Source organism: Equus caballus, chromosome 1 (assembly GCF_041296265.1).
Source record: "Equus caballus isolate H_3958 breed thoroughbred chromosome 1, TB-T2T, whole genome shotgun sequence".
NCBI lineage: Eukaryota > Metazoa > Chordata > Mammalia > Perissodactyla > Equidae > Equus > Equus caballus.
The window spans coordinates 151,123,638-151,151,586 of NC_091684.1; the positions used below are offsets into that span (position 1 = coordinate 151,123,638).

At 38.5% G+C, this 27,949-nt stretch overlaps 2 protein-coding genes across 48 annotated transcripts in view; both read left to right on the top strand.

The window, feature by feature from the left end:
- The window catches only part of ATOSA (atos homolog A), a 109,382-nt gene extending 106,898 nt beyond the window's left edge, over positions 1-2,484 (top strand). For 33 of the 37 annotated variants that reach the window (XR_011440040.1, XR_011440045.1, XR_011440039.1 and 30 more), the window contains one exon: positions 1,476-2,484. Coding sequence is in view for 27 of the 37 variants with exons in the window: in XM_023617203.2 (XP_023472971.1) it covers positions 1,476-1,629 (154 nt within the window). In the remaining 10 variants the exon portion in view is untranslated. Of the gene's footprint in view, positions 1-619; positions 791-1,475 lie in introns of all 37 variants that reach the window. The other 4 variants (XR_011440042.1, XR_011440037.1, XR_002799515.2 and 1 more) reach the window with 1 other exon arrangement.
- Positions 2,485-7,349: 4,865 nt separating this feature from the next.
- ARPP19 (cAMP regulated phosphoprotein 19) overlaps positions 7,350-27,949 on the top strand; it is a 30,184-nt gene continuing 9,584 nt past the window's right edge. For 3 of the 11 annotated variants that reach the window (XR_011440663.1, XR_011440689.1, XM_070273272.1), the window contains exons 1-4: positions 7,893-7,987; positions 8,213-8,267; positions 18,053-18,175; positions 23,135-23,331. Coding sequence is in view for 8 of the 11 variants with exons in the window: in XM_070273272.1 (XP_070129373.1) it covers positions 8,223-8,267; positions 18,053-18,175; positions 23,135-23,305 (339 nt within the window). In the remaining 3 variants the exon portion in view is untranslated. 11 annotated transcript variants of the gene reach the window in all.

Here is a 27,949-nt window from a genome sequence, read left to right on the forward strand (position 1 = left end):
GGAGGAAGCACCTTTCATCCAGGGCCCAGGCAGAGGACCTCTTTAATTGGTTACTGATGGTAACCGCCAGCTCTCTTTCCATAGATCTGCCTTGCAGTGGTGGTCTGGATTGAATAAGGAGTGAGCTGTACACTCAAGTCCCATATTGAAAAAGTCTGTTAAGTTAATTAGATGCCCCCGTAGCACTGCCTAATGGGTGCTGTTACCTTGGGGTCTTCTGCCTGGTGTTCTGCATCCTAAGGACATGTTGAACCAGCACAATGTATTTAAAACCAACTTTACACTGCCTGATATGACCTCGTGGGGAATGTGACACAGATTGTGGGAATGAAAAGTCTACCAAAAACAGACTTGGAAGACTTTAAAAGAGAAATGGTATGAAACAGCAGACTATAAGAATAGCTCCCAGCCCAACCTAGGAAGATTCAACCCTCTAAACATCCGTTTGGCACCATTCCTCTTGAAGTTTAACGACCCTTAACCATGTGTAACCAAGATTCACCAAAGTAAAAATCTGCTTTTATGATTCCCATATAATGATTAGATACTTTGGGTGCTGTAAAGAAACCTCTTTGGGAGTTACGGTATGCTTCCCAAAGCTCACCTTGTTCTCCTTCAGATTGAGAAGGGGAAAAACTTCAGCAAGAACAGAAGAGTGAGCCAGTCAGAGGTCTGCTTTCATTTATACAACTGACCACCAGATCTTTCAGCTAATTTAGGAATAAAATCCACAAACCCAGAGAGTATTTCTGCGATGCCGAGGGGAAAACAGAGAAATTAGCACTGCAAGGTGTGTTTAACTCTATGCCAGATAAGTTTGTACAGTTGAAGACTCCAGCCCCCTGTATTATGCTGTAGATATTAGCAGGGGACAGAAACAGTTCCATATTCAGTTTTGATAACTTTTCATTTCACTGCTAACTTTTCTCTTGATTTTTAATGATTTTATTTAGCTAGCCACTACTGATGATAGCAGTCCTTTCTCATCCTATGATTGTCCTCAAAACTTAATTATTTTCTGTGGTCACTTTTCAAGTGTGGAATCCATGCTAATCTACTCAAAATTATGGGAGTGCAAGTTGCATGAAATGGGTCAGTCTGTGCAGCTAGAAGATGCTAGGGCTGCAAAGCCCAAGTGTAGTATAATTGGCTGATGTGAACTGAAACTTGACGGTGTAGATGAGGAAGGGTGCGCATGCTGTGGGGTCAGGGATGAAAAGTAGGATTGCATGTGAAACCCATGTTCACAGGAAGAAGCATCTCTGGCACTGTAAGAGGGAGGGGAGTGTGGAGTGTTTAGGGAATAGTAAGGCAGAGGCACTTAAATAGGCAGTATAAGACCTTAAATATCTTGTTAATGAGTTACTGTTAATATTGTAGCAAGATTAATTCTTCCTGCTTTCATAATTTACTTTCTCAGGTTGTTTGTTTTAAAGACTCATTCCCTGAAACGATGTACCTTTTTGTTTGTTTAGGTTCCAGAGTTCTAAATCTGGAAAGATCTACCTCCACAGAGATGTACGGCTCCTGTTCTCTAGAAAGTCAATGGAAGTTGATAGCGGTGCTGCATATGAACTCAAATCGTACACTGAATCGCCAACAAACCCTCAGTTTTCACCAAGATGTTGATAAGGAGTGACAATTTAAAGTATTTGCTCAGTACCCAATTTGAAAGTAAAAATTATCATAGAATGGAGTGTACCAAATTAACAACCAGGAGAGTGGACCCTCTCCTGTTATCCTGGACCAGTTTTTATTAAAGGATTCCTGGAATGAGATCCACATATTCCAAGTAGACTGGAAACACTCATGTCCTAATCCTTTTTGTACTGTTGAAACCACTTCATTGGACATGTTGCAATAGCAAACCGCCCCCTGCCCCCAGTTAGATTAGTGTTTACACATTTTATTTCTCAGTTATTTAATATTTAATGTTTCCTTAATACTCAAGTGATGTTTGTCTCTAGTGTTCTAATGTAGCACAAATCCTATGTAAAATCATACTATGTATTTTTGACATTAATGTTGAACTCTGAAATATATGCACAAGTCTTTAATTTTGTGTGATGTGTTTTAAGTACTATTCATTTAAGTTATTGAAAATAAGAATGAAATGTTGAGCTTCTTTAAGATTAACGCACTATGCAAGCATGTATACTTTTTATATTTCCCAAGTTTAGTTTTTACACTGCCCCATCTAGGTTGCTGTCTCACATAGCTGTCCTTTAACACGCTGTGTCGGCAGTGCAGTGCAGACCAGGCTGCTTCATATTCCCTTGGCACGTTCAGATCATCATGCCCATTCATTTTCTTTCTAGAATCCCTTATCCCCCAAACAGTTCTATTTTTCCTTAATCACTACTACAGAGGCTCTACATTAAATTGCTGTCCCATGCTAGATAACTTTTGCAAATTGTTAAAAGAATATGTAATTTGAAAACAAATTAGTATTTATATTGTAAATATATGCAAAAAACTAAGAAACGTGTATTCGGCTTTTATTTTTAGACGAGACATTTATGTGATTGAGTGAATTTCTGGTATCCATCAGGCAGTTTCTATTCTAGCTTTACAGTTGCCAAGAGGAGGGGGAAGATGTCTTGAAACTTGTCCCAGTTTATCGCTTTCTTTGTCAAGGTCACAATAGACGGCATTTGGCAACTGGGAAAACCACCGAGCAAGGGAACTTGACGGAGCATTTCAAAAGCCTTGTCTCCAACCCCCTTGGAAAGAAGAATGTCTTTAGATGTTTGTGCAGGGACAGTGGGCAACAGTAGATCAGAAAACAAGGCACAAACACTGGAGATGCTGGGACAAGGCTGTGAGTACAAGTTAGAAAATACATACCCCTCAAGTAGGCCAGACCCAGGAGACCTGGGAGCGTAGAACCAGGTGAGCAGTCTGGAGTTTGGGAGAAGCGAGTCTTTAACTTGGACCCAGCTGATGGATAGACTATTCAAGAGCATCTGGACAGGTGATGAAGTGTGTGACTGCAGGCTCTGGGGTGGCCAGCAAGACGCCTCTTAGAAGTTTCTTTTAAAATACCCGCTAAAAGAGAAAAGACTATTATATTTCATAAAACCAAACAAAAAAAATGGTTTTCAGTGGCACAAGTTTATATGAAGATTTGTTCTTAATCTCGGGCTGTGTGGAAACATGGGACTGGGACCCGAAAGCTTTGGATGGTAGCCCCAGCTCTCATGGCACCCGATGGGGCTGACTCCAGGAATCCTCACCCCTTCCTGGGTCTGTGTGATTGAGAAAATGGAGTGAGAGTATCGTTAATGTGCCTTCTCTTCTTAAATTCTGCCTCAAATTCTGGGAATAAGTATTTCGATGCATGTATCCAGAACCACTTATACATTTAACAAAAGTCAATATTGATAATTTTACTTAAAACTTGGAAAACACCACGTAGTTAAAACATCAGAATGCTTTTTTTTAAAAAAATGAAAAAAAGTTATTGCTTCTTTGACCTCTCCAGTAATCCAAAAATCAGTGATGTATGTTGTATGCGGGTATCTTTTTACATGGATACCACACTGTGATCTTTCCAGAATTCTTTCTAGTGCATGGTTTTCCATCTTTCTAAGCATTTTTTTGTTCCTCTAAATCTTAGGGACTTTTTTGCCTTTGTTGTTTTCCCAGTGAAATATAGTCACCCAGCACCTGTCGTCTCTTACTTGCCCTGCTCCTGTCTCTATTGCACTGATTCTTTTTCTACCCTTCTTTTGTCACAGGCTGAGACCTCCTATATTGCTCCTCTTCATATTCACAGATATGTCACTAGACTGTTAGCATGCAGGTAAAGATACCAGGGGACAATCAACAGTGATACCTGTGGTAGATAATAGAGATCTCCTCACTCACTGAGGGCTGGCAGACTAAGAAAGTGAGTCGTAACTGATAACTTCCTTTAAAAAGGAACTCCAGGTCAGAAATAACCTGCAGAAAGTTTTTGGAAGTTTTCTTATCATATGAGAATGAAAAATATTCGTGAGGAAATGGGCACTGGCTGGAAGGTACCCAACAGAGGGCTAAAGAAAGGGAAAAATTTCTCCACAGACTTCATCCTTGGGATCCCTACTCTTCCCTCATTAGTTTTGTGAATAAAGCAGTGATTCTCTTTTAAATTTAATTTTTAAAATTTAGGTAATGCATGTTTATCATGAAAACATTTTCATACTACATTATAAAGTAAATGTGAGAGTCCCTCCCTCTGTCTGCCCTTCTAGCTGTCACTTTACAGAGGCTGTAGCTGTTAAGATTTTGGCGTATAACATTCCATATGCCCTGCTAGACTTAGGGACACAGGATCAGTCCAGACGGGAAGTAGGCTTTTCATGAGGGTAGGAATTCACTCTCAATCCCTAAGACCTTCGCTGTGTGGCATTGGAATCGGCCCATTCTACCCCGTCATGGATTATCTGTGGGAGATAAAAGTCTTAAACTTGGACACTGTGGGAGGAGGAAGAGAACGTATGAATGCCTACTATGTGCCAGGCTCTGTAAGGAATTTATATCTTTTTTAATACTTAAAGCCCTACTTCAGAGAGAGTATGAGTATATTCTACAATGAAAGAAAAGGAGGCTTGAAGAGCTTGCCCAAGGTCACGCTGTCAGTAAGTGGAAGAGCCAGGATTCAAATCTATGTCTTTTGCACTCTTCCACACTGGCATTTTGCCTCTTTTTTCATCCTTTTTTCCACTAGTAATTGTGGCCTGGCATTAAAATATAATTTGCATCAATATTCTTGGAAATAAAGTTGGTAATTTGCTCTGAGTGGAGATATATAATAAGGCAATGCCTATTAATTATTAGAGGGAAAAAAGACATTAAAACACAGACTAGGAAGAAATGTTCTAAAGCAACTCAGAGGCCATTCAACTTTGTATACTATCAGAAGGCATGCAAATAGTTGAGGGAAGTTTTAGGAATACATTGTGGTAAATATGAGATTTTTAAAGGTAAGTTTTAAAAGTCTCTTTCAGACCCCGCTGTTTATTTTTCTTTTTAATTCATTCAAAATTTTCCTGTTCTAACCTTTTCAGTTTATGTAAAGTTCTCTCTTCTCACTAAGTCCCTAGAGAAGTGGCATCTTCCACTTTCTCCGTTCCACTTCCAACACTCAAGTTGCTAGAACTGCTCTCTTTACAGTTACCTGACCTGCTTATTCAGGTAGAGTTCCCTGTGCTTTGCTCACAGAAGTCACCATTTATCCTCAGGGTTTTCGGCACTCTCTATCTCACTTGCTTTCCCTGAGTTGATCTTCCAATCTCTTCCTATCTCTCCCTTTCACTAAAAATGTATTCTGTTCTTGATATTTGCCACAATATTGGCAATGATGCAGGTGGGCTTTCTCAGCTGTTTCAAGAATGGTTGGGGTGGGACATTATCTCATCTCCTTTACTCACTCCTAAAAATTCTTGAGTTGGGGGCCGGCCTGGTGGCACAGCGGTTAAGTGCACATGTCCCGCTTCAGCGGCCCGGGGTTTGCCGGTTCAGATCCCGGGTGCAGACATGGCACCACTTGGCAAGCCATGCTGTGGTAGGCGTCCCACATAGAAAATAGAGGAAGATGGGCATGGATGTTAGCTCAGGGCCAATCTTCCTCAGCAAAAAGAGGAGGATTGGCAGCAGTTAGCTGAGGGCTAATCTTCCTCCAAAAAAAAAAATTCTTAGGCTGGAGCACCTAAACCTCAAAAAGACCCCCAATCTTTTTAAAGCTTTTATACACCTACCAAGTTCTAAGCCCGAAAAATCTTTTATACTTGAGTGCATCAGAATTACCACAGGGAGCTTTGGTTAAACATCAGTTCTTGGACTTTGCCCCAGACCTAAGGAGAATCTCTTTAAATTAAAATTAAATGAAGTTAAAAATTGAGTTCCTCAGTTGCACTAGTCACATTTCAAATGTTCAACAGTCATATGCGGCTAGTGGCTACTGTATTGGATAGCACAGATACAGAATATTTCCATCATCACAAAGGTCTGTTGGTCAGCGCTGATCTAGAATATAGATGACATTTGAAGCTATGAGGGTGGAAGTGCTCTCTCGGAGAGTGCAAAACTACAAGAGGAGGGGATCGAAGGACAGAATTGTTAGAATCCTCCCATTCTTAAGGAATGGCCAGAGGAGTAGGAGAGACTGAGAGAGTAGTATCCTAGAGATGAAGAGAAGAAAATTTTGAGAAACAGGGTGTTGGTGGCCAGTGTGCAGTTTTAAACATTAAGGTACGTAGTTGATGATGCAGAGGGTGTTACTTGGGGAAGGATGGTTGCCCAGACAGGTCCCCACAATGAGACATTTGCCTTTGTGAATTCTCCGTTGACCAAAGTCTGCCTCCCAGAAATCCAAACCTGCCCTCATTCAAGTGTCACTGTCTTCCAGGAGCAGATTCTCTTGATCCAAGCTCACATATACTGATTTTCTATACGTGTGTCTATTAGATTTTAACCCAAGCTCACAAATACATTGATATAGGATAGATACCAGAATGCCAATTTATTAATAAAAATACAACTATTAGATACTCCAGTTAGTCTAACTAGTGCATTCTCCTTTCTCCCTATAAAGGGAAGATAAACTTTCCTGCATAAAGGGAAGGCAAACTTTCAGTAGGTTACTTAGTATGGAATGAGAACACTTAGTTGATCTTACGAAGTTTCTCAGCAGGCCCAGGTTAAGGCACTCTCAAGGGAGATCCTCGTCAGAGTTGGCCTCTTGAAACCTTGTATTTTAAATACTTTCTTGCCAGCAAACCCCTAGACCCCTTCCTTTCTCGAAAAAGAGTGTAGTATAACTGTTTTTCAAGTTGCAACCACAATACAGTTCTTCCTGTCTGAAATTCTACCCAGACACCTTGGTTGTGTTTTGATGGTTTCCAAATTCCCACAGAATTACATTCATTGCCTGTTGCTTTTTACTAGTTTAACTCTTAGAGGGCAATCTTATTTCCAAGTTTCTGAGAGACACTTCATTGGAACCACCATGAATTGCCCGTAGCTCTTCGAATTTCAAGTAGAATGAGGATTAAATGTCAAGCCTCAGACTTGGCAATTAAGAAAGTCATTGGGGGCCCCTGCTGTGGAGCAGCAGTTAAGTTCCCATGTTCTGCCCAGGGTTCCCGGTTCGGATCACGGGTGTGGACGTATGCACTACTTGTCAAGCCATGCTGTGGTAGGCATCCCACATATAAAGTAGAGGAAGATGGGCATGATGTTAGCTCAGGGCCAGTCTTCCTCAGCAAAAAAGAGGAGGATTGGCTGCAGATGTTAGCTCAGAGCTAATCTTCTTCTTCTTCAAAAAAGTCATCAGAGGAGTTTGGTGCCAGCAGTTTCAGTAAAGCGTGGGAGTGGATCCCTGGGAGTAGACGAATGGAAGTTGAATTCCTTTGTCAGATATTTATTGAATATCTAGGAAACGCCAGGCTCTGGGAGTGAAATATAAGCAAATAAGGACAAGGTCCCTGCCCTGAGGTGGCTTATCTGAGCAGGAAAGGTGATATTAATAAAGTAAGTGCAACACTTACTTCTAATGATACAGTATGCGTGGTTGGGGAGCAGCGCAGAGACGTGACAGCATTTAAGAGGTGGATTTAACCTAGGGTAGGGGCTCAGGAAAAGCTTTGCTGAGACAGTAACAGAGGATTGGGGTTGTGAAAGATGATCAGGGTTAAGCAGGCGAAGCAGAGGGGGGAAGAGACCTGTGGAGGGAGCAGCACAGAGCTTTGGAGCGCCCAAAAGGAAGCCTGTGTGGCTGCAGATCGGGGAGCGGGCCCAGGCGACTAGGGGGAAGTGGAAATTAAGCTCCTGGAACAGAAGGGACCAGAAGAGGGAGGGACGGGCGGGGAGAGGGCGGCTCCACTTAGAAACTACAATTCCCAGGAAGCACTCGGCAGACGGATGTGAGGTGAGGCGCGAGCCGCGACCTTTGAAGGAAAAAAGGAAGTGCTTCGGCGTCGCAGAGCCGGAGAAGCGGGGGAAGGTAGGCAGGGGCGCGGCGCGGCGCGGGAGGGGCGGCCGGCGGCGGCGGGTCGCTGTCGCCGCCCGCCGAGCGTCGGGAGACTCCGTGTCGTCACAAGGCGGGGGCCGTTTTCGCGGGCGGAGGCGGCCCGGGCGGGCGCTCGGAGGGCGGGGGCGGGCGGGCCTGAGGCGGCCGGGCGGCCTTGGCCCCCGGTAATCGCATCTTTCCCCGGCGTCTCGTCTGCAGAGGGAGCAGTATGTCCGCGGACGTCCCCGAGGCAGCCTCCGCGGAGGAGCAGAAGGTGAGTGGGCGCGGGCCCCGGGCCCGGGGAGCCGGGAGGCTGAGCGCCGTCGCGCCGCGGGCCGGGCCTGGCGGGCGGCCTGCTGGGGCCGCGTGCGGAGGGCGCGCCCGGGGCGGAGCGCTGCTGGTGCCGGTGCGCCCCGGCCTCCCGCACGAGCCCTGGGGCTTGGCGCCAGCGTGGTGGCGGGCTGAACGGTGTCCACGTCCTTCCTGAAACGTGCATTATCGAACGCTCCGTGGTGTCGCGTCTTCCCTGAACCACTTAAACATACGTAAAAGCCGAGGACTCAGTCCTTATGCATGGACCCTAAGGTTTCCTGTGGGCTCCTCTCTGTTAGGAAGTTTGATTTCTCCTTGTACGAACGAACTCTCCAGCTGCTTGTATTGTCTGCGTGCTGTACTCCAGGGGCGGTGTCTCGGGTTTGGGCAGTGAGGCGGGACCTGGGTTGCAATTTCACTTCCAGTCCTTCTTAGCCATGTAACCTTGGTCACTTATGAGCTCTCTAGGCTCCAGTCTCCTCCTCTGTGAAACAAGAATAACAGTACTTGCTTCGTGTGGTGCCTGTGAGGCTTCAAGGACGTGGGTGATTGACAACATTTAGTGCAGTGTGTGCTCAGAAAAGGGAGCGGCTGGGATTCGCATATGGTACTTGATTAAAAATCGAAAGGTCGGAATTGAAACATTTTTACCAACTTAGTTGATCAGGTTTTTCGTGGAAACATAGAAATATTTTGTAAACTGACTTGTAATGTCTTTCTGATGTAGGGAATATGCCCATGAATCAGTGTGATTCAAATTACGAATATAAAGGCCTTAGGTTTTCTCTAGGCTAGTGCTTGTCCTTTCCACCATAGTTATTTCTGCTGCCCTACCCTCCTGGGTACTTGTGGCTGGCCTGCAAAGTACACAGGTCCATGATATCTTGTTTCCTAAATTGTTTATGGAGAGTTACCAACGCTTTCTCTTAAAAAGTCAAGACGGGATCATTATAAACAGGATTTGGTCTAATGCTTGGATTTTGTAAGGGCTTCTGCTTAATGTTGCACCCATGGTGCTTGTGAGGTTGGAAGTTTGATTAGTGTTCTAAACCCTTTCCATATGTTCTTAACCTTGTTAACTTTTCCTGAGTTGGATGGTTCTATTATAGTATTACTTGTAAAGTGACTGGGAAAAAAAAGCAATAACATAAATAATAGGCCATGTTACCGCATTATTCGGGAATATTCCAATGAAAACTATGTTGGATATTTTTCACACTCTGCAAAAAAGTGAACTTTTGGGGCAAAAAATATATATAGTTTAAGAATTATAGTCTTCACCATAATATTAAATATCATTTATTTGTTGTCAACTATTTATCGTGGTGTTCATTATTGCTTGAAACTGAGGAACCCAGAAAAACAACAAACTCATGCCTATGCTGTCTTTTCAACACTGAGATCAACCTCAGGTTTGACTTCTGATCTACAATATAGTGTGCTATGTAATTTTCTTTTATGAGATTTGTTAGTATGTTGCCAAAGTGTAAACTGTTGATTTCTACAGTGTAAATGGTTTTACTTGGAACAGCCTAATTAACAGTCTCCTAATGTTAAGGATATCTGGAACATTTTGTCTATTAAAAGTTTAATTCAGGTCCTTTGGTTTTAGGGCTGCTGTCATTAATACCAAAGTGTGTTAGTAATATAATGTCCCTTCTTGAATTAAGGATTGGCTGTAGATGTTAAGTGCCTGTAGCATGGATACCATCCCTAAACATGAGGAAAATGTGCAGAGTCACTAGTGTGTTCCTATGGGCCAAATCACCTGTTTCTGCTATTTGGAATAATAGTTAGATGACCTAAAAAGTTGAGTTATTGTCTGTATACCCAGTTGACCTTTCAATTAAAGCCAAAGTATTCAGCTAAAATACTTTTACGGTTTTGTGGTACGTTAGTCTGTTGCCTCTGAAAAATTAAGCTAAAGAGATGAGCCCTGAATGAAGTTAAGAGCTAAGTTACTATTTCTCTACCCGAGTAGCATGTGCACCCTTGTTAAGAGAAGAAAGCTGTTTAGACCACTTTTTTTTTTTTTTAATATTTATTATACAGATTGGTTTTTGTTTTTTTGGGGGGTTTTTTTGGTGAAGAAGATTGGCCCTGAGCTAACATCTGTTGCCAGACTTCTTCTTTTTGGTTGAGGAAGATTGTTGCTGAGCTAACGTTTGTGCCAGTCATCGTTTATTTTGTACGTGGGACACCACCACAGCATGGCTTGATGAGTGATGTAGGTCCACACTGGGGATATGAACCCATGAGCCCTGGGCCAGCCCCTAGACTACTATTTTTTATTGGAATATTAATTAAACAAGTGCAAACATAAAAATAAGTGAATATTCCTATCTCTTTTATACCGCTCTTAAAACTAAAACAAATTAAATAACAAATAAAACCAGTCTAAATTATTAATTCAGTGTGGCATGTTATTTTGCTGAAACTAAATTTCCAACGTATTGAGAATATGATAGCAGTTTTTAAAGTGCAGGAGCTTTTTGAGTATGGCAAGTTAGCCCCCCCAGGCCGTTTGATGACTCAGTTTTCCTTTTTAAAAGTAAGCTATGTGGTCATTTAACTCTAGAGTTGTAGATAGGTCGTTTACATTTTAAATTCAGCTCTGTTTTCTCATTATCCTGGACATTTGGAGTAGTACTGCTGAGTCTCTGTCATAAATGAGAGCTCAGACACAGAAATCACATAGCACTAATTAGATATGGCAATTCAGATACCCTAGAATATGCTTATATTTTTCTGTTAGATTATCACTTAAGTGAAAACAAAACGTTGAAAAATTTTTGACAGAGGCCTCACGGATCTATCGTCTGTGAATTCCAGTTTGAATAACGCTAAACTAAGACAAGCATGCACTTTGGTCCTGGGGGTGAGAAGAGGCCTGTGGACACATAAAACAGATAATTCTATTTTCGTTGTGAGTATCTTAAGCTCAGGGACCTCTTTTATTCATCTTTTCTCTCATAGCACCTAGCATCCTGCCTGGCGTTGTTCAGAGAATGTTGGTTGAATGAATTTTTCTTGGAACTTTTTGGTTAAAACTATTGCCAAAGAACTATTCCAATACAAACGGCACAGCTAGTACTGCACTTACAGAGAGGAGTAGACCATGGTAGTGGTAGGAAAGCTGAATGACAATACAGGCATGTGTATGTTTATATTTTTGTATATAGATGGCTGTTAAATTTTTTTTTTAAAAGATCTCAATAGCAGGTTTTCTAGAGATTTTATTAGAAGAGTCATCAAATTGAGTTAGTAAGATGTCTTGGAGGAGACTAACTCCAGCAGAGCTCTCAACTAAAATATTTCTGTCAGTTTAAAAGATATGCTTAGTGCTTTTGTGAGTGGTAGAAAAGGAAGAGAAATATTACTTGAATTAACTTCCATATATCATTAGTAAAGAATGCATGTAAATTGCTTTCCCATTTTCCCAGATTTTAAAAAATTCGGGTTAATATTGGCGTTTTCTCGGGCTGTTTTGACACTACCTTTGGTAACTAAAAGGCTAAAGAGAGTTTTCAATTCAGCGCACAATGTGCTAGTTTAGTTTGGAGCAATCTAGAGGTAAACCCTCAGAAAAGTTTCAAAATGTTTCTCCTTGCTATCTTAACAGTTTGCTGTACAACAGTAAGTACTATAACATGAAATATTTCAAAGGTAAGCTGATGGTGAAACTACCAGGTGTTAAAGTTTCTTACCTTTATTGAAACAGTTGGAGTATTTGTTCCTTCACTAGACTTATTGAACACCCTTTCAATGCCACGCACTGGGCAAGCAACAAGGACTTAACTAAGGCTACACTATTTTTCCCTGGAGCTTGATAGAATTGGTACCTTCCTGGCAATATCCCAAAGGATTTGTTGGCTTTCATTAATCTTTTCCGCTTACTCATCAATGCATCAATGAACATATTGCTGAGCAGATAGAGGAGAATTTGCTTAGAGTGGTCAGACTTTTATTGCTGATGTTGCTGTGTAACTTCTCTGCTGATGGCTTAAAAGTGGTATCAGTCATTCAGACTTATTATCAGTGTATGACAGACTACGAAATAATCCTTAATTATTTAAATGTATTTTTTATATGTATGTATTTCTTACCTTGTACCCCACTTACTTACAGAAAGGATATCTAATGTATTTCAATAGAATAGTTCACAAAAATGCAAGTACCTAACATTAGCAAATGTTAGACCCTGTGCTAGGAATAGAGTATACAACGAAGATAATTTTGGGGCATGTGAACCTGTCAAGAGGATAACTGTCATTTACAATACAGTATTCAAGGTTTTCTTGTACATCATAAGCATATATCTCTGTTAAGATAGCCTGGGTTTCTGCCTACCCAGTTTGTAGACTGTAGTTAGAAGTTCCAGAATTCTTTTTTTTTTTTCAGGATTTTCTTTTCTCCCAAAGCCCCCTGGTACATAGTTGTGTATTTTTAGTTGTATGTCCTTCCAGTTGTGGCATGTGGGATGCTCCCTCAGCGTGGCTTAATGAGCAGTGCTGTGTCCGCGCCCAGGATTTGAACTGGGGAAACCCTGGGTCACCGAAGCAGAGCGCTAGAACTTAACCACTCGGCCACGGGGCCAGCCCCAAGTTCCAGAATTCTAATGATGCTTCTTCTGTCCCCTCCCCCAAGTTATTACCAGCATAGGAACCACTCAGCTAAATGAATCCACTCACATTCCAGCATCTATTTCTAAAAAGTAGTAAAATTGCTGTATAATACAAAGGCTTCTTGGAGAATAAAATTTCAAAACCAGATTTAAATTTTTAAAAATACTTTCTTCTTGGTTGTCATTTCCCGCCTTTGTTGATCCTCTCCATTGTTTCTTTGTTTTCTGTTCATTAATTTCTGCTTTTTATTTTTTGCTATTCTCTTTGGGTTCCGTTCTTTGTCTGACTTCTTAAGTTAGATGCATAGCTCATTGAGTTTTAGTTTTCATCTCTAATATAAGCCCTTAAGGGACACTTGTATCCCACAAGCTTGGTATATGTAGAATTTTCGTTATCAGTGAGTTCCAAGTATTTTTTTTATTCCCATGATTACTTAAATAATCATGAATTATTTAGTAATGTATTTTAATTTCCAAATGACAGGGATATATAAATTTTTTTTGACCTTTAACCTAATGCATTGCATTTATAGATGGTGGTCTGGATGAAAATGGTTAAGACTTGCTTTATGGCCTAGTATTTAGTCAATTTTTCTATTTGTGCTTTAGAAGAATATGCATTTCCTAATTGTTAGGTGCAGAATTAAAATCAAATATCTTGACTACTTTGTCTTTTTCATCAATAATTGAGGAAGGTGTGTCAAAATCTATTTTGAATAGACTTGTCAGTTGCTCCCTGTAATTGTTAGTTTTTGCTTTATATATTTTGAGGCTTTTTTATTAGAGGCGTGACTATTTAGATCCTCTGCATCCCTAATAATGCTTTGGCCTCAAAGTCTGTGTTATCTGAGACTAGTATAGGTGCACTAGCTTTGTTTCTGTGAGCATTTGCCTGCTGTGTTGGTTTTGTTTTTCCATATCGTTACTTTCAACTATGTACTTATACTTAGATTTTTTTTTGTACTCAGGAAGTAGCTAGATTTTATTTTAAATCCAGCCGCTAGATTTGGATGGACAGTTTATCAGTCCATTTATGTTTGTTGTGGTTATTGACATAGTGAGATTTGTTTCTACCATCTTACATTTTGCTTCTTTTTGGTCTTAATTTTTTTTTTTTTTTCCTTTCTTGCCATCCTCCCTCTTTTTTTTTTTGAATTTTCTTTTCTTCTTCCATTTTACCTCCAGTATTAGTTTAGAAGTTGTGTACTTTATTTCTCTTATTTTATTGATTCCCCATGAAATTTTGTGATGCATCCATAACTGAAGAAAATGTAAAATTATCGTAAACTCTTTTCTAAATGATACAGAACCATAGAACACTTAAACTCTAAAAATACTATACTTTTATATAGTATTTTTGTTCTGTCCATTTTTAACCTCACATTTAAGACATTAAAATTAGAAAAGTGATATGTCACTTACATCTCAATAAAGCTGGGGGAAAAATTAGAAAAGTGACTTGTTTGTCAGAATACATGCATGTATACGAATTGCTTTGTTTATTATTCTATATCTCAAACATTTTTTGGGATTTATTTTCATTCTAGCTGAAATAAATGTTTAGGAATTCCTCTGAAGGATGTCCAGAAACATGCAATCACACCAAATTCTGTGTCCCCTTTTATATTTCTTAACATGGCTATAGGGATAAATTGCTTATTTTCCTGATTTTATCATTCAGTGTCTTGTCTGGAAAATAGAAACCACTTTGGGTATTTCAAACAGAAAAGGATGTGATTTAGAGAATTAGATTACAAATTATTAGAAAGGATAGAGGAGCAAAAGAGGGAAGATGATGTTTTCAGAGGTGAGGGATTGCAGACAGCTGTTGACCCTGCCAGAGTGAGCACTGTTCCGAGCCCATTGTCCTCTACCCCGACTCTCCTGTAGCTGCTCTGTGCCCCTCTACAGCAGCTCACAGGGCCTGCAGCTGTCTGCACATTGTTGGTGGCATCACCAGGAACAGAATGGGTTCTTTTTCCCGTGCCTTTCGATGTGCTGTAGGTGCCATTGGCAGAACCTAATGGAATTGAGTCTGGGAAGTGTGTTTCAGGCTTCTAACTGTAGTGATTCAGGGGAGTGTTTAGAGAAGGGTAAGTGTGGGCTGAATGCCAATGGACAGAGTCTGCCGCCTGATGTGTTATTTATACTTCACTCCACAGGCAAATCTGTGGCTGCGTCAGAATGTTGGTAAACAGCCAAGCATTTGAACTTATCAGTAAGGTCCTTGAACTGTCTACATGTGCAGAAGCTTAAGAATGTTTGTGTGATCCATGAGAAGTATTATTGACATCTTGATGATATTTAACTATATTTAAAAAATATAGCTTTGGTCATATTTTTCCCCCTTTTGGTGTCATATGCAGCTGAAATTCTGAATCCAGCTACAAATTTGCAACTGGCAAGTACTTGCCATTGTGCCATGTATTCAGCAAGAGAGTTCAAGAATTGATTTGTTTTTCTAGGATACAGGTAAATCCATTCTAAACCTAAATGATATTTTCACCTGTGGTTGTTATTTTGCCCAAAAGTTTTCTGTAGTAAACTATTTTAGCTTAATTGAGCATGCTTAATATTATATATAAATATATAAATGTATTCCATATTAAGAAAATAAGAGGATGCCAGCTAAGATGGTATATTGTGTACAGTTTTCCCCTCCATATATAAAATGGAGGAAACCTGAAGAAACACTGCAAATTACGGAAAGTTGTTACTACTATACCAGAAATTTTCAGGAATCTCTCTTAGATACAGAGAACTGATGATTCAAATCAAACACGGGAAGAAGTGGAGAGCCCTCATTTCCTGGCCCAAGAAAGCTAGATGGTTTTAGTGGAAATGTGGGACTCAGTTAACACTCTAATTTGAAAGTGCTGGAACTGAAAGGCTGTAATCAGGTTGGATTCCTTTTCAACCCACTTTCAAATGTAATGTCAACCAATTTAAAAAACAACTGTGCAGGGGAACCAAGAGTAGATCCCTCCTCCCAGTTCCACTTCTGAGTTGCAGCGCTGTGATTGCCCTGGAGCTACAGTAGATGCCTCCTGGGAAGGCTGAGCCCCAGAGAAGAAACTGCCGTGACCCAGCCCCCCTTCTTACACTAAACTGGTAACCTTGAATTTATATTCTTTCTCCAGCTTTTGTGATCAGTACAATGTAGTCATATTTTATATGGGGTTAGGTTCTAAAGTTAGTAAGGCAAAAATTACATATAACTAAGTTCATCCTTGAAAATATCCAACGAATTGGAGACTGCCCCATCAGTTCTCAGTAGGTCAATTAGTCACTTTTTTGTTTAGTGTTTGAACAGATGGCTGGGCTGATTGCCAGCTGAGGTAGTAGACTTGTGTTGTGGGCGCTGAATGTTTAAACACTGGAATGATAAACAGTATGTTGATATGCTTACATTCTCAAAGATACCCAGGGATTGAGACCATCATGGGAACAGCAGGTTTGCATCACACACCTTACCCTTGAGCTCTCCCTGGGGCGTACCCTTCTTGAGTGGAATGACTGGCAGAATCCCTGCTGCTGTTTAGAGTCTCTATCTCTGGCTGAGAACACATAGTTGAATTTTGTGTACATCAATGAATGAATGATGTGACCACTGTAAAAAGACTGAAAGTCAAAATAGATGCGTGAAACTGCAGCATAAAGGAGGAAAGTAAAACATTTGAAGCAGAAGGGAGCATACACATAAAAGAAGCCCCTTAGGAGAAGTATATTTGACAGCAGCAGCTTTTATTCTCAAAATCCTCCAAGATGAAAATGAGAAGATGTAATTACACATGAGGAAGCTATTCAAGATGAAGGAGATATTGACAATATGTAAGGTGAATAAAGCTGATTATAAAACATGTATGAATATAATTTGAGGAAAATATATACAAAACTTAATGTGAGGTTGTTTCTCCAGTTCCTAAATTGATAAATGATTACTTGCTGTACGAGAATGGTGGGCTTGGCATTTATGGATTTAACAGTCTTGCTTTTTGACTTTTCATTAATAACCTGGAAGAATCGAGATCTGCGGAGGATGTGATTTTGCTGAGCTGTATGCAGAAATGTGTCCATTAGCCAGAAAGTGCATCTTGCCGTTGCCCAGTCTTCTCTGTCGGGGCAGCTGTTTTCCTTATTCTTTCTTCTGCAGTACTTGCCATAAAGTGGTAAACACTGCTTCTCTAAAAATGTGTAACTTGGGAAGAAAGTAGTCTGTATATCAAGACTAGTATTAAAAGTGAATAGCCTTAATATACTGACAGTCCTTGGTCAGAAAATACATTTTTTGGGGCCGACCAGGTGGTGTATTGGTTAAGTTCACATGCTCTGCTTCAGTGGCCCAGGGATAGGGGGTTCGGGTCCTGGGCGCAGACCTACCCACATTCATGAAGCCATGCTGTAGCAGCATCCCACATACAAAATAGAGGAAGATTGGCACAGATGTTAACTCAGGGCCAATCTTCCTCACCCAAAAAAATAAATAAATAAAATACATTTTTGCTACATTAAAGAATGGAATCTTTGGCATGAACAGTGTCATTAAATATGGGGGGGAAATTAGGCAATATATACACAGATGTGAAGATTGATGAAAATGTTTCTCTCCTTTACAAATATCAAGGTCTTCTTTATTGAGTTATTAAGGGAAAATGTGTGGGAAAGTAAGCTGCTGTTAATTTCCATTAAAGAATCTCAGGAGCTTCCAGTCGCCCGTGATTTTGGCTAAACAGGAACTCAAATCTTTTGTATTTTAACAGTATTAAGACAGTTCTCTAAATATAGGCAAAGAACTGATAGTTCCATAGAAGGTGACTGACTATAAATGTGTTATACATAACTGGAAAGTAATGGCAAGCAAGACTTCAGAGCTGAGCTGTCTTGATATTTTTATCCAGTGTGTGGGGTGTTACACATGCATCACAGCTATAATAGAACTATCACATGGATCATTTGAAAAACAAGATAGAGATGTTTTAAAAGCTTCTGTGCTAGATTTCTTAATCAGATGCTGCGTTATTGGGCATTTGACAACTAAAGTCAGAATCCAGGTATCAAAAAGGTGAATTATTTTAAATTACTGAATTGTAATAGAGAAGTAATTTATTTAAAAATTATTTCAGGAAATGGAAGATAAGGTGACTAGTCCAGAGAAAGCTGAAGAAGCAAAATTAAAAGCAAGGTATCCTCATCTGGGACAAAAGCCTGGAGGTTCAGATTTCTTAAGGAAACGACTGCAGAAAGGGGTAAGTTCTCAGGTGTAATCTTCAGCGTTTAAGCCTGTGAACTCACTGTGCCAGTAGTGATTGTGAAATGGCTATCTGCGTGTCTAGCTCTGTCCCTTACCCTGTATATATGTGTGAAATGTTTTTTCCAATGTTTTATACTGTTCATTCTGTAAATAGGTAGGATGAGAATCTACAGCTCTATCACTTTTAACTATAAACGATTTTAAGCGTTTAGAAAGGTGCAGATAATAATATAACAGAACCCATGTCCTCACCACCCAGATTTAATGTGTTAATACTTTGCCACATTGACTTCAGTTTTAACTTTGTAAGAAAGAAAATGTAGATATAGTTGAAACCTACCTTAAGTATATGTGTATATACCCTTTCTCTCTTCTCCAAAAGCAACCACTATCCAGAAGTTGGTACTCATCCTTCTGCCCATATTTTTTAACTTTTACCTGTTTTAAAGGTGATTTCCACACAATATCCAAAAGCTTAAAATACTTTTTATTTGGATGAAATAATCACTTATAAAAGCATAGCTTACTATCTCCTTTACATAATACATTTCACAGTTAGAGAGTTACTCTAATACAATTTATATATTGTAATTTTAGTAGTTTATTGAAAACATTTTTTCAGAATCTTATTACCATACTTTGTGAGGTAGAAACCATTATTTCTCAATAATGAGTTTTGAATTGAGATAATGCTACATGTTTGTTCCTTAGATTTTCTGTTCTAACCCTTTCCTTTGTTTATAAAAAATTAAAAGGCTCTATCTTCGGTTTAAGCACATTTGAGTTATTAACCATAGAAGGAGCAGGGAATGATAAAATACTACTTACGGAAGAGAATTATTTATTGAATCAGATGCCAAGTCATGTTTGTCCTTAAATAAATACCTTACATATACTGGTATCTGCTGCTTGCTTACAAAAACATGTCTGTGTGTGTGTGTGTTTACATGTGTATATTAGCTGTGGTTATGTATGGATTATTTCCTCAAATAAACCAAATTTCAAAACAACATTTTTTCCAGTGTTAGTGAGATACGACATTGCATAAATTTAGGGTGTACAATGTGGTGATTTGATACTTGTACATATTGCCACAATAAGGTTAGTTAACGCATCTTTTACATAATTACCGTTCTGTTGTTACATTAAAGCCCTACTCATAGCACTTTTCAAGTATACAATTCAATATTGTTACCTATAGTCACCATGCTATGTGTTAGATCCCTGGAACTTAGTCATCTTATAATTGGAAGTCTGTACCGTTTCACCAACATCTCCCCATTTTCCCTACCCCTCAGCCCCTAGCAAGCACTCCTCTCCTCTGTTTCTGAGTTTGATGTTTTTAGATTCCACATATAAGAGAGATCATACACTATTTGTCTTTCTACCAAAAGAATATTTTAACAAATTATTTAGTTTAACAAATTATTTTTTAAAGTGGCAAAATAATAGAATATTTTTTTATTTTACATGAAAGAATAACAGTCACAGCTTTGAAATAATAGGATGACAAGGAAGAATTATACCAATATATAAAAATGTAAAACCTCTGTCCTGTGAGAAGTAATTCACTGGGAAAACTAAGACAAAACTGATAGTAAAAAAAAAAATTTGTAAGGCTCTTTAAAGTATACAGGAAAAACGTTAAGCTGCCCCAGAGAAAGGATTTTTTCTTTTTAATTGGCACCCGAACTAACATCTGTTGCCAGTGTTCTTTTTACTTTCTTCCCAAAGTCCCCCAGTATGTAGTTGTATATTCTAGTTGTGGGTCCTTCTAGTTCTGCTATGTGGGACGCTGCCTCAGCATGGCCTGATGAGTGGTGCTAGGTCCATGCCCAGGATCTGAACTGGCGAAACCCTGGGCCACTAAAGTGGAGTGTGTGAAGTTAAGCACTTGGCCATGGGGCCTGCCCCCTAGATAAAGGATTTTGACGGAGGAAATATGGTTATTAAACACAGAGAAAAATATCTTGATAGACATCAGTGAAATGTAAATTAGAACAATCATACCATATTATATACACTCGCCTAAATTAAAATATTTAAAATAATACCCACTGGTGAGGTTGAAGTTCAATATTGCTAATATGCTCTTTGCTATGTGTAGCATTTAAAATTACTCCTCTCATTTTGGAAAGGGATATGGATCAAGATTTATAAAAATGTTCATATTCTTTGAATGAATAATCTCTTGTGAATTCATCTAAGTATAATTCAATATAAGGAAGAAGTCTCAAGTTTGAAGATATTCTTTGTAGTTTAACTATAATTAGAAGCAGCACCACTATTCAGTAGCAGAGAAATAGTTAAATAAATTGTGATAAGTCAACAAAATAGAATATTGTGTGATCATCTAAAAGCATATGAAGACCATAATATAGGGGATAAATTGGAAAAGCAAAATGAGAAGCATGTTCATTACAAATCTAGGTATGTAGAATGTATTTGTACTGAGTCTCATTTTCAGAATGTCCCATCAGGTGTGGTTTTAGTTATGAAATAAATTATATTGTTGTCTTTGACTATTATTGTTGGGATTTGGGATTTAACTTTTAGTGTTTACAAAGGTTTTCTCCTTTGCTCATCAGTAGCGTAATTTATGCTAACAGGCTTTCTTCCAACATTTGGGCTGTTGTCTCTAATTTCCTCTTGCTTCAACTATTTTTTACATTTTAAGTATCTTGGAGTTGCCAATGAGAAAATGCCGCTTGAATCAAGAAACAATTATATAGAATTTGAGAAGGGAGCTTTTGAATGATTCTGTTTTTACCAAAAATATCAATGAATAAGCACTTTTATATTAGGGAAATGAAATCTTATATTCAATTGTATCATTTCTTACTATGTTAAAAGAGTTTTGTTTTTTTTTTAAGATGTCTAGGTTACAGGGTCCTGGGTTTTAGTTTTCCTCTGTCATAATAGCAAGCTGGCAAGTTACCGTAGTATCTTTAAATAGTTTCTTCTTCATTTGAGAGGGTTGGTTAGATATTATTTATGTCAGGTCCATTTCTCTTTTACTGTAGTTGGTAATGTTATTATGATACCTCTTTTAGGCTTTTAACAATATAACATGTACACAGTGACGTATGGACTGTCAAAACTGGGAAAGATATCAAGAAGCAGTCTGGCCCATGTTTTTTTATATTTGTCAAGTTTGTGAAGTCCTGAGAAAACTGGGGGTCCAGTTTTAAGAAGCATGGCTTTAAAAGTTAAATATTGTCACTTTAGGTGATCACTTAGTGTCAGTGTAATTATAAACACTGATGTAAGTGTGGCCCCTAGATTTGGGTGGGAGGAGGCTTTTAGAAGAATGCCATCCAGATAATGCAGACTGTTTTGTTAATTTTTAAAGATTTTCACTTAAAAACTCAAAATTTAAAAATTCTTTAAGACAGCTAATACTGCCTTCTTAGACTGTATCTGTCCCAATGTGACAGGCAGTGATGTTCACCCCATCCTTGGAACAGTTAAAATTATTAAGCATTGATTTTAGTTTTGTTTCTAGCCACACTAAATAAATTTAATTCCTTTTCCCCAAGCAGAGTAGCCTAATCTACAATTAAGTGAGATCCCCTTATGATGAACTTTTGCTTACTATAAAATAGGTATCATTGGAAACTGACTTTATTACATTGGGAAAAATCCACCTAAAATTTGTAGTGTGTTAAATTTCTGTTTGTGCGTTTGACCCAGTAAAATATTTGGCAGCCTGCTTTGTTCTCTAGAGGCTATTAAACTTCAGAAGTAGCTCTCTAATATAATGCGGTGCATCAGAAGTTCTGAGATTTCGTTTTCACTATACTCATTTTAAAACATGCAGAAATGAAGCTGCAGCAAGCCTTAGAAGGGCCTGGTCCAAGTTTCCTTGTTACTGTTCAATGTGTTACATGAACAGTGACGCAGGAAAAGCTATTTGTAATGTTAGACCCTTTGGCCTTAGGCCAGATCTGACTTATCAAAGAATAGTTCCTGGTGGGAGGCAGCTGATGAGACCTTTTCCCAGGCCACTCAACAATTTTGTACAAATCTCTGAGTTTCCAGCGACTTCATTTACCACGTGAGGTATCCCTGAAGTCTCAAAGAGAATATTTATAGTTTTCTCCCCTTCACCCTTTGTCCAGGGCCTCATCTCATTTCTGGATTATTCCCTCTTGCCTACCCTAGACAGAGGTTCCCCTCTTTTGAGCTCCCATGACACTTCCTCTACTTAAAACAGTATAATGGTTGATTTACCTGACTCTTCATCTTTGTGTCTCTCTCCAGGATTCACACAGTGCCTCAGGTATAGCAGGCACTTTCAGTGAAGGTTGGCTAAACATGATAGGTGGAAGTCAGAACCCAGGCAAATTCATTTGTTTTTACTCTGGAACAGATTACTCATGTAGATTGGCAATATTAAGGTTGATCTTTAGCTCTCATCACAATTTCTATTTTAATGATAAAGGGTATGATTGTTACCTTGTCCATCCCTTCAAAAAAAAAAAAAAGCAATGGTTGTACTTATTCAGTGTCTTAAGTGGAAAATGATGGAGGTGTAGGATAGGGATGTGCATTTTAAGTGATAATTAATTTGTAATGAGTTTATTTCTCTCATTACCCTAGCATTTATATCGTAACCTTAATTTTGATTCTAGTGAACTGCTCTCATTCAAATAAATGATTTAAATCCTTGCAGAAATGTTTGTCCTAGATGACAGAGTAGCAGCAACTATAAATAATAGTTTTAATAAATGAAAGCTTGATTGAAAGTGGGTGGCACATTCTAAATGCAAGTTGGTGAATTATGTGTTTTTCAAAATCATTTCAGCAAGAATTTCAGCCTGATTTTTTCATTAGTAAAAGGTTTGCATTTTACTTTTTAAGTCCAGGACTGTTCATTCCCAGATAGATTGATGAGGAAGTTGATGTCAAACTCTAGTCTGATTTCTTTTTTTTTTTTTTTTTTAATTTCCAGCAAAAATATTTCGATTCTGGGGATTACAACATGGCTAAAGCAAAAATGAAGAACAAGCAACTTCCCACTGCAGCTCCGGATAAGACAGAGGTCACTGGCGACCACATTCCCACTCCACAGGACCTTCCTCAACGGAAACCATCCCTTGTTGCTAGCAAGCTGGCTGGCTGATGAAAGAGCCGAACTGCATGAATCTTGTAATTCCCATTGTTTCTCCTTCATATGTTACTTCTCTGCTTTTTATTTCCTTTCATTCACTGAGTCATTTGAGAGTGACAGCTTTGCAGGTAGCGGTAGTGTGTGCTGCTATTGTAAGGGAATATACACGTGTAGAAGTTTTGATTAGTTTAACAGTGCACTGATGAAAACATGTTAGAGCAACATTAAGTAATCTACTTGAAAATAATTGTATATATTACCTAACTCCTAGTGTAGGACTGGTTCTAACAAGTAACAAGCAAATTTTACACTTCTAATGTTTTGGCTTTCCTTAGTTCATCTTAATTACAGCTTTGTATGTTATTTAATATAACCTCTCTCGTATTGATTTCTTCTGTATTTTCCTTTTGGATTTTGTAAAACAGAAGTTTAAGACCACAAGTTGGAAGAAAGGTCACATTTTGAACACAAATAGTTGGGGCTCCAAATGATTTGTGTTTCTGTGCTTGAACTTGAATGGCCTTAAACCTGTTTCAGCTTTAACAATAGAATTTTACTTGGGCAATATTTGCCCATTCTGGTGTATCTTCTGTGACCCTAGTGCTTAACAGCTGCCGTTGAAGCTAGTATTCTTATTCAGTTCTATAATGTTAGAATACCTTTTGTTGTTGAAGATGTGAATGAAGTGTGCATGTGCATCGACTGTTAAATTCACTTTTGTGCCATTTTTGTAAATACAGTAGTTTTGCACAACCTCTCACAAACGTCTGTATTAATTTCACATGTTAAAAAGTAGATGCTGTGCCAACCAGAAGCACAAGAGCTCCTCCACAAAACTCTGTGTGTCATTAGAGCTTTTGTATAGTAAGAGTAGTTTACCATCTTGGGCTTATAGAATACCAAACAGAAATCTTTGTTCAGTCTGCCATAGACAAGCCTTTTCATTTGTTACTAATACCCATGACATTCAGTGGCCTTGTGCAAATATGATATGTTGCTTAGGCATATCTTTTGTCCTATGCAGAACATTTCGTTTTGACTTTTATGAAAATTGCAATCCATGTAATTTATATAAACTTTTTTAATGTAGAAACTTTTTACTTGAGTCAAATTTTGGGGACACTAGAATAAAAGGCTTCGATATTCTGCCTCCGGTGGCCCCTCCCTCCTTTTTTTCTTGCTTCTTTCACTCAAATCCTGTTGGGCTGTGCTGTTCAGTCTATTCAGAAGCATAGGTGTCTGTATCCTTACTCTTGAAATTTGCTCTGCTGAATGCTGTGTTTTATAACGATGTTTTCCTTATAATTTCTCAGCTGTTAACTACTCTTAATCCTGTATTATTACTAATATTTGACAGTTGTTTAAATAAAAGGAACTTTATAATGAAACAAATACTTGAGAAGACTGGCCCAGGAACCTATGTCAGGATGAGCTGAATTCTGGTAAATAATTTGAATTATAATGAGCTAAGTGAATTTGCCTGTGACAATTAATTTACATAATAGGTGGAACATAGTCATATTAAAATATTTAGATATTTTGCTTCTATAGATGTCACTTTAATAAAATATCAATTTCATTTTACTTGTGGTTTATCTAGTTAGTAAGAACTGTAACAGACTTTATTGGGACAAATTTGCTGCTCTTTTAGGAGCTATTCCCATAAGTTGTTGTAAGGCTGTAGCATGATAATGAGGATCAGTAGCCTGAGATGATAGTATTTTCCTCTTCATCTTTGACTCGTGCAGGGCCTCCCCTCATGTGGATCCAGGCATCTTTTCTGGATCTTGGCTCCATTTGTATACCTGCTTTCCTGTGACCCCAAATCATCATAGACGGTGCCTTGAATATGGCACCTGCACTTAAAGGCTGCCTAGCACTCTGAGGAAAGCTTGCTGATTGTTTTCCTGCTCCACCCACCCCAAAAGGCAAAAAAGCAACAGAATCAGTAATGTGCTAATTTGTAATTTTAAGGATCACTTACGTATATAAATATATTTGTAATGGGAACAAGTAGGTTATTCCACAATATTGTATAATCATTGTAGGATTGATTTAAGAATTACAAAATACCCCAAAGTAGAATTTCTGTAATATCTAGTCTTTTTTTAATGAATATTTGCAAGCTATCACCATTAAATTCACACATCAGACAAGATAAATCTGAAAGATCAGAGACCATGTTATTCTTGGACTTAAACCATAATAGGACTCCTATTGTGGTTTGCGACAAGTGCTGTAACCTCTGAGTTTTAGTTTGTAAAATACAATGCTAATATTTAACCTACCTCAAAACTTGTTGAGGATCTGTGAAATACTGAATAAGTGCCCAAAATAAAATATTGATTGTCTTTTTATTAAAAGTAAATTTCCTCATTACACCAACCTGCCTTCTGTAAGTTCACAGTGCTTAAAATCTCAGGATTTTCCATTAGGAAAGACCTGTCACTAAGGATTTGTAGGTATAATCGCTTAGCCTCCATTTTTGGTGCTCGGGATAGAGAGGTTTAAACTTTTCTGTTCTGTCTCAAAGCTCAGTTTATTTAAGACGTATTTGCAGGCCGTGTTTTACCAGTGCTTGAATGAAGAGTTTAACCAGATGAGCTTAATCATCCATTTCTATGATTTCAGAGTTGTGGTTTGAGAAATGGCTAATTTTAATCAGTGTCCCGTTTATTATCAGTTAATGTCGGGGTAAACTGAAGTTCGAGATAAAACATATTTCATGAAAATTGGCGGAAGTCCAAAATAAATTATCTGATGTTTCATGTTCCATAGCTCCTACTTTGATAGTACAGTTTTAAGAAACATTTCATTTTTAAAGGCTACGTCTGACTAAAACAAGGAAAGTTCTTGGCATGTTGGGATAATAAGGATTGTTGGATTGTTTTTGATGAGCTAGAAGGAGCACGTTTGCAGTCTATTTACAAGTTATTCAATACTCTTGTTTTGTTGACCTAAAAATAAGTCTTAACTGTTCATCAAGGCAGGCCTGGTAAGGTCTCTACTTGTTATTACTTCAACAGTTGGAATTAGTTGCTCTTTTTACTTGATGTAATGAAATTATACCTCTGAATTTTTATTTATACTTTTTACTAAATTAGACATATATTCTTTCTTGATCCCAATTAGTGAAATTTTATCAAAGCCAAAATGTAATCTCTACTTAAATTGTGCTCTAAACTTGTTTGGTGATCCAGAGGCAGGTAGTCTATACGAAGAGCACACCTGAGTGGCAACTAAAGCAGCTTCGCTGGTGGCCTTTTTACATTCCTCAACTTTCAAATACATTTCTTCCAGTTGTCATCTTTTTTCACCTCATCTTACTTTACCCCCCATCCCTGCTTATTTCTTAAGCTCCCTGATGGCATTCATTAAATGGTTTTTAGGGCTGATGAATTATCAATCCTTAACATCCTTCCTAGTATGCCACAATTAAGAACACGTTTTTAATTTTCTAAAACACTATCCTAATCTGGATATGACTGATTTGAGCCACTGTCCTAACTCTGCAACTCAGCACGCACTGCCGGTCTCCATATTGCTTCCTGACTCACCACACCTTGTAAAACTGGGCTCAAGGAAATCTCATTTTGAGATTGTTAATCTAAGGATAAAAACACTGATTTCAAAACTCATTTGTAGTTTCAGCCTTTTAAGTAAGTAGACCTGTGGGTTTTATTCTGCAAATCACTGGTGGTCGTGATAACTGTTAATGTATGTTTGTATTGTGTTACTCATAACTAAACAGCATTTGAAAGAAAACATCTGATTCCTTTAATATGCCCTCAAATCTGTTACTGCATCTCTGTCATTTGTGATGCAATAGGACACTTTGCCTGTATTAAAAGGGCCAAGAGTAAATGCCTTTTTTGTTGAACGTGACTATAGAGTTGGCAGTTAATGCTGAAATTTGTTAAATAGCCCTTCCAAAATTATATTTGTGAAATATACAAAAAATAAATTGATCTACTTAATTTCTATTGATTTAATTTGCAATTTTTGTCTCATTTAAGTATTACATTGTTTTTCAGTATATTTTCTGAAGTTGATCCCTTTAGATTTCACCTATTACATGCAGAAAGAATTTGACTATTAGTTTTAAATTTTGTTTTAATTTAAATAATGTGTTAATGAGATCCTTCCAGTCTAACTTATATTTGTGAAGGTTTTGTCAGTAAGGTAACATTAACTGTTTGCAGATTGTGAGTCTTCTCCATCTCAGGTATAAAACACTCGAGTACAGTACTGTCAGAAATATGATGGGCCCGCGCGGTGGCACAGCGGTTAAGTGCGCACGTTCTGCTTCAGCGGCCCAGGGTTCGCCGGTTGGGATCCTGGGTGCAGACATGGCACCACTTGGCAAGCCATGTTGTGGTGGGCGTCCCACATATAAAGTAGAGGAAGATGGGCACGGATGTTAGCTCAGGGCTAATCTCCCTCAAAAAAAAAAGAAATATGAATATGGATGAGACAGGAGCCCACATTCTGAGAAATATATAAACCTTTTATATATATAAGGTTTAATGCAAGGTAGGAAGTATTACATTTCATAAGAGAGGTAGAAATAAAGTTCCAGGAAGTCTAGAGGAATGAGTTACTCAACTTAGAGGATAAATGGGATGAGTGCTAGATCAGGGAAGTTTTAGAGGTGGC